This window comes from Nothobranchius furzeri, chromosome 3 (genome assembly GCF_043380555.1).
Source record: "Nothobranchius furzeri strain GRZ-AD chromosome 3, NfurGRZ-RIMD1, whole genome shotgun sequence".
NCBI classification, from domain to species: Eukaryota; Metazoa; Chordata; class Actinopteri; order Cyprinodontiformes; family Nothobranchiidae; genus Nothobranchius; species Nothobranchius furzeri.
The window spans coordinates 2619251-2626296 of NC_091743.1; the positions used below are offsets into that span (position 1 = coordinate 2619251).

Here is a 7046-nt window from a genome sequence, read left to right on the forward strand (position 1 = left end):
CACATTCTGATTAAAAAGTGAACTTTTACAACTCATAAGTTAAATAATCATAAATAATCATATGGTCGAATGAACCAGATGTTGTATGAAATGTTTGAATAATCTGCGCCTAATTCAGTGAAGTTGAAATGAATGTTGACTTACAATGATCCATTTATATCGTATGATCAGTAATGTTTGATTTAACAAGTTAGTCATTATTTACACTCATACACAATGTTCATGAGATGCAAATTCAGGTTAAGATCATCTCACATAAAGTTTAAAGATTCTTGATCCACAGAACTAGAACAGCTTGTATCTGGAAGGTGTGGTTTTCTGATGGATGCTTGGTAAAGCCTAAAACATGTCCAATTCTAATTCGCAGAAATGATAACAAGTGTAAAACTAGAGTGACTTCCCAAGTTTTTCAGTATCAAGCGGAACTCCGAAGTGGCCAGTTTGGAACCAGCCTCCTTGAGACACCTCTCTCTTTGACACACAGTCAAACCTGTTGGCACACTGCCAGCTGACCCTGCCATAATGCTCCTTAAAGGTTCAAGGCATGGCTGGAGAAGTATTTCATCCACACTTCCTGTTAGGAAAACGCTTCTGAAAGAGGCGTCGCCTGGCGGATCGAGAGAGCGGCACTGAGGCGGTGGTAGACCGCACCCCCCTCAACCTCCCTGGCATGTGCTATTGGAGTTTCTCAATCTCAAAACGAGTTGTTAACGAGCGTGTGCGCAGTCGCGCGTGCACACACTCACACAAGACTTACCGCTCAGGAGAAAAGCAGACACAGATTCTGCAGCATTCTGGAGGACTTCCTGTTAAACACGATCATTAGATGAAAAGGGGAGGAGGGCATTTTTCTGAAGGAGGCGAGCGGCTCAGAGAGCTAGCGTGTCATATCGGCAGGTGAGTGGTTGAGCTAGGTGGAGGTGTGGCTGCCTCACCTGGAGACCAGTGCAGTGCAGCCACGTAGTAACTTGCTGACGTTTTTCAGCTTAGCCATCAGCCACAGCTGGTTCTACATAAATGTGGAGCAGAGTTTTAACCTGAAGATGGAGATAGAATTATGGTTTGGGGCTGAATTATTACATTTAGAGTAAGTTGCACTAAACTGCCACACTAATGATTACACGTGTGTACAGCACCATTAGACACTCATCTGTACAGATTGTCAGCCAAAAGAAGTTTATTTAGGCGTTACTTGCTCTTTACGAGTCCATCTGTTTTAGACGCAACGAACCTTCCTGCCTGTTGTGACCTGGAGACCATTCTAGACCAGACTGGCCGCACTGCGGTTGGTCTACGAATTTTGGTGTCTTGAGGTCCACCCGACATCCTGACATTCCGGATCTGACTGGGGGTCTCCGATCAGGATTTATAGACACAACAGATTGCGTCTGATGTTGTTTTATTACTAAACAACTCTCTAGTTTATAGCAGACAACAAATTCTTTTACACCCAGAATTCACAATCTCTTTTAGATACAAAGGTTCTGATACACATCTACTTTACACCACATCACCTACAGCACATGCACATACAATGATCCGACGAAGACTGGTACAAGATGGGAGGTATAAATACACAGGGAAAATTAGGAACACATGGGCAGGTTAACGAGGGGCAGGTGAGAACAATAAGGACTAATCAGGGCAGGAGAGAGACACAGTCAGGAAGGCAGGGGCAGATAGTGACAGCACCCCCCCCCCCCCACACCCCCCCACCCCAAGGGGCGGATACCAGACGCCCACAAGGCCACATAACACAGGAGACCCGGGAACACTTGACTCAGACAACTTGGAACACTTGACTCGGAGACTCGGGGACACTTGACTCGGGGACACTTGACTCGGGGACTCGGGAACACTTGACTCAGGGACTCAGAGAACTTGGAACACGGACACGTAGACTCAGGAACTCGGATACTCAGACACTGGAAACTCAAACACTGGGTTGGCAGAGCAGGGGCCTCTGAAATAGGCAGCACAACTCTGGTTCTGCAGAGTTCCATGAGCTCTGGTTTGGGCTGCAGTAGCAGGACTCGGAAGAGGCTGCAGCATGAAGGATCTGCAGGCGTAGGCCCCGCAGGCATGGACCAGGAAGTGGATGAGACTGCAGGAGCGACGCGAGGAAACACAGCTCGGCAGCAGGTACTCGACAAACTGAGCAGGTGCACATCACGATCCAGCTGGTTCCATCGGCGGAGGCTCAGGTGAAGGGAAGCAGACATGGAGCAGGAAGACCAGCCCTACCACTCTGAAGAACGCTGGCGTGCGTAGGGGGTTTTACCTCCATCAAAAAGCTCCAGGAAACAGCGGCTTCCGTGAAAAACAGGACAGGGCAGAACAGCAGGAGAGGAGAATGACCCCGACCACCCCGAGAACAGATAGGATGCGCCAGGATCTCCCAGAGGGCTCGACCACCCCGAGAACAGGTAGGATGCGCCGAAAAACAAACTCCAGGCCGGAATCTCCCTCCGCTGAAACGGGAGAAAAAGAAAAAAATAATCCTCCAGAACAGAATGTAACGCTCACCACAGGTCCAGGTTGGTCGGATCATTCTGTCATGTTGGGCGGAGTGGAGATGGTAGACCATGTGTGGTGGAGAGTTCAGGAGGCAGGAGAGCAGGCACGGATGAAAAAATAAAAATGGTTTTAATGGTGGAACGGGAGCGACAGGACAAAACAAGCACATGCACATACAATGATCCGACGAAGACTGGTACAAGACGGGAGGTATAAATACACAGGGAAAATTAGGAACACATGGGCAGGTTAACGAGGGGCAGGTGAGAACAAAAAGGACTAAACAGGGCAGGAGAGAGACACAGTCAGGAAGGCAGGGGCGGATTGTGACAATGTATTATAATTAACTTAGAAAAATAAACTTCTTTTTAATTATATACTTGACTCTGCCTGAATTAACCCTTTGATGCATAATGGTCACTAGAGCCCTGCACTGAAGCCCGGCCCGAGGGCCAACAACTGTGTAATTACCTCGGACACGGGCCGGGCGCCTTCATTTTAATTCAAATTCATAAAAAAAAACTGAAACACTTGAACGCAGCAGCACCTGCCTGCTTCTCACGCACCGTTAGCTCAGTTATGGTGTGTGTGGTTTATAAATGCGCCGATATAAATGATTATCAAACTGCTGATTGAAACGTGTGCCCCTGTTCTAATACGCCATTTTATGTCCACTTTGATGTCAGAAACATTCGTTTATCCTCATGAAAACGGCAGCAGTTTTTCTGTGAATAAATTTGCTCTGCAGTAAAAAATACAGCATTCATTGCTGGCTTATTTCTAACTGGAGAGCGCATTTTCAGAGCAGCAGATTAAATTTACAAACGCTAATTGGGGGGCGTTTATTTAATCTGCCGCTCTGAAAATGCGCGCTGCAGTTAAAAAAATTAGAATGCTGCTTTTTTTTCTAACAGCACAAGAGCGCGTTTTCAGAGCAGATTAAATTTACAAACGCATCCAATTAATATAGTGTTCGTAAATTTCATCTGCCGCTTGAAAAATACGCTCTGTTAGAAAAAAAAAGCTGCATTGATGCTGTTTTTCTGTCTTTTCTTTTTTTTTTTTACTGCAGAACGCTTCTCACAGATAATTAGAACGCAGAGCATCCTATCACACTAAAACATTATGAAAGGTTAAAAAAAAGTCGGGCTCGGGTCGGGCCAGAGAATCCTGAAATCCTTATTGGACCGGGTCGGGCTGGGACTCCACCCTCTCGGGCCGGGCCGGACACGGGCTCAGATTTTAGGCCCGTGCAGGGCTCTAATGGTCACTACAGTGGACAGGTACTCAAAATTGTTATTTATTTATTTTTGCTATTAAGCACGGCTGTTGAAGACTTTATTGCACATGAGCCCCTCCAATTGGACTTCAGTAAGGCAAGCCAACATACTTCATGTTCAGAATGCACGCTGTCCACCGAGGTGGACATGTAATAAATTATTTGTAAATTATTATATGTTATAAAAAATATTTGTTGAAATTCGTTTCATTCACACCTAAAGATGAATGAAAAAAATTGTTTAAAAAATCATGGTTGAAGATTTCATAATTCATGCATCAAAGGGTTAATACAAAGTGTGTTTATGGTCCCTGAACAAGCAAAGAATCCTAAACTCTACTGGTCAAACATTCAAAGATCAATCAATCTTTGAATTGTGTCTACAAAATGCAAGTTGAGATGAACACAAACTTCGGAGCTACTCTGTAATGTCATTCTGCTAACAAATTTTGAAATGTAGTCGCTTTTGTTCGTTTTGCAAAGGTTCAATAAAAGTTCTTTTAAAAAAATCTACGTTCTCCTATACTGCCCCCTAGTGGTAGACACCACACAGTTCTTGCTCTGACCATCCTGAAACATCTGTCCATCTGTTTTGGCACTGGACCATTGTCCAGTTCTTCCAGTGTCATATTTGTTGTTTGATCTTGAAACAAACTGCAGCAGATTTTCATGTTTGGCCTTACAGAAAACTGTACGGATGTGCAAAAGAAATCTGATTAGATATAGCTAAATAATCGATCTGATTATTTCCATGGCCAAGTTTTATTTTCATAAATATACATTTAGAGGCACTTAACCATGCATCATTGATTTTGAAAACGACAGCACATTAAATGTTTTCAGTGATCAGAACCCCCTAAAATCAAATCTAGGTCGAACAGGTTTAATCTTTTTCTGTAATCTTACATCGCTCCCTAGCGTTTGGACAAACCTACTTTAAATTGATCCTTTTGTAAAATCAAAAAGTTGCAAATTTTAGTATATTTAGTGAGTCTTTTTACTTTGTTTATTCTATTTTACTGTTTTCACTAAGTAGATCACCATCGTTCTGAATGTCACCAAAGATGAAAATTACGATTCTATCATTCCTTGTTTTTTGATGATGTGTGCAGATTTGCTGTTTCGAATGTCCTTTGCTTGATATAAAAATATTTGGAAATACAAAAAGAATGTTTTATTTCCCGGAAGTGACGTTGATTTCCAACGTTTTTGACAGGGGACACGTTTCATAGCAACACCGGAACTGTTGGCTACAGCTCCAGTTGTGAACCCGGATTTGTTTACCAGTGACACCGTCCTAGCTAGCAAGTGGCTACATGAAGATTCCCCTGACTTCGCTGTTTTGTTGTTATCAACGTGGGTAAGGACGCTGCTATCAGAATGTTGCAGTGTTAAAACACCGTCTTTCGTGTTTTTGTGTATTTGCTTATTAAATGAGACAAACAACGTGTTCTCCTGTAGACGGTAACGATGTTGTTTAAATTGCTGAGCTTACTTTGAATGTCTGGATGTTGAAACTCGAAATGTTAAATGACATCCAGGCTTATGTTTAATTATATGGATAATTAAACACCCGTTAAATCTGTTTTGGTCACATCAGGCCTGAAGCTGTTAGCTGCTGGGGCTGTTTCTGATGTTTAAAACTAGCCGTTTTAGCCCAATCCGGCAGGTGTTACAGCAAAATCTGTGATCTAGCGTAATCTGTGACTGTGGGGGGCGCTATTGTCTGCTTCTCATTTTCTGAGTCTTACAACGGCAGAAGAAGAAGAGCGCTTACGTAAACTGCGTAATTGTTCCAGCGGAGATTTGGGGTTTCACGGTTTCTTCTAGCGTTTGATTAACGTCGCAGTGACTGAAAATGTAATTTATGTTGAATACAAAAATATATGCTGGACTTTCTAAAGGCTGGCGGGTGTTGTTGGACGTTCTAAGCGTCCCTGCAGCAGCCTGGACTCACTGTTCGTTTTTATAGGTAGAAACTTCTGTCACCCAGGTGTAAATCCATAATATTCATGTAAAAGTTGAATAAAACGGTTTAATTTGGTTCCTCTGTCTCCTAAATAGAGTCTTGACATGTATAACAAGCTGGTCACCATTTTTATAGGTAGAAAATTATGTTACCCTGGTGTAAATCCATAATAATCATATATTAGTTGAATAAAACTGTTTAATGTGGTTCTCCTGTCTCCTAAATAGAGTCTGGCCTCCTTTGACTCAACTTAAGATCCTCCTAGAAAAAAATAACTTGCTGGTTACCATTTATTCTAGCTAAAAATTGCTGTGACCTTACTGTAAATCCATGTTATTTATCATCCTTCTCTATGGTTATTTGTGTGTGTGCATGCACAACAGCATGATAAGAACAAAAATAAACTTTATTCATCCTTTTAAGGTCAATAGTGACACCGGCTTCTTGTCTGATCAGGACCCGCTAGAATGGAACCTGCCTGCCGTAAGGACAAACCGAAGCTGAACACCACCCCGACCAGAGGGGACCGGGTCAAGCAGAAATCTGCACAACAGGAGCTCAAACAGAGACAGAGAGCAGAGGTGATCACAGCTCTTCTTCTTCCCAGCATCACGAATCTTCAGCAGCGTTAATAACCATACCTCTGTCTCTCCCTCCCAGATTTATGCTCTAAACAAGGTGATGACTGAGTTGGAACAGCAGCAGTTTGAGGCGTTTTGTAAGCAGATGCAGTCACAAGCAGAATGATGTCACATCGTTTCATTCTCCAGGTTTTATCTGCTCTAGCATCGGTTCACTTCTTCTCTGTGATGGACAGCAAACCAGTCACTTAAACTGGGACAGGATGGTGGTAAAAACCCTCAACTGTCGGTCTTCGTTTTACAGACACTAGTTTTTCAGGCCTGTAAGAATCTGTTTACTGTGGACACATCTTTTATGATCTGATCTCAGTCCGATCTGAGAACCAGAAAGTTGCTGATGTCGGTGATTTGAGTGGCTCAGAGCTTTCTGCTGGTTCCTGTTGGATGTGCTGTACATGAGCTTTCTTCATGTCTACAGCCTGATCAGCCACCATTGGTTTTCTCTTTACAAGGTATTTTCTGGTTGGCAGTCCTCAGCCCTGGCATTCAGCTCATTTTGTTTACATGTTGTAAAAATGACCAGACACGTTTTTCTGCCTAAGTCTGTTTGTATGGGAGGGTCCAAAACAACTCCAAATGTTTTCCAGTTCTTTGCACCAAATCAAGTGTTCCTCTAAAATAAAACTCTGGTGGGTTTCTA

General features: G+C 43.2%; 1 protein-coding gene across 3 annotated transcripts; it reads left to right on the plus strand.

The window, feature by feature from the left end:
• The first annotated feature begins 5019 nt into the window (after positions 1-5019).
• On the plus strand, positions 5020-7046 carry svbp (small vasohibin binding protein). 3 transcript variants are annotated; one of them, XM_015942485.3, is made up of 3 exons: positions 5020-5156; positions 6222-6346; positions 6426-7046. In XM_015942485.3, the coding sequence occupies exons 2-3, from the start codon at positions 6233-6235 to the stop codon at positions 6510-6512; spliced, it is 201 nt and encodes a 66-aa protein (XP_015797971.1). In that variant the 5' UTR covers positions 5020-5156; positions 6222-6232; the 3' UTR covers positions 6513-7046. The 3 variants fall into 3 exon arrangements, with proteins under 3 accessions (XP_015797971.1, XP_015797970.1, XP_054589950.1); XM_015942484.3 differs by having other exon boundaries at positions 5036-5156; positions 6189-6346; XM_054733975.2 differs by having other exon boundaries at positions 5062-5152.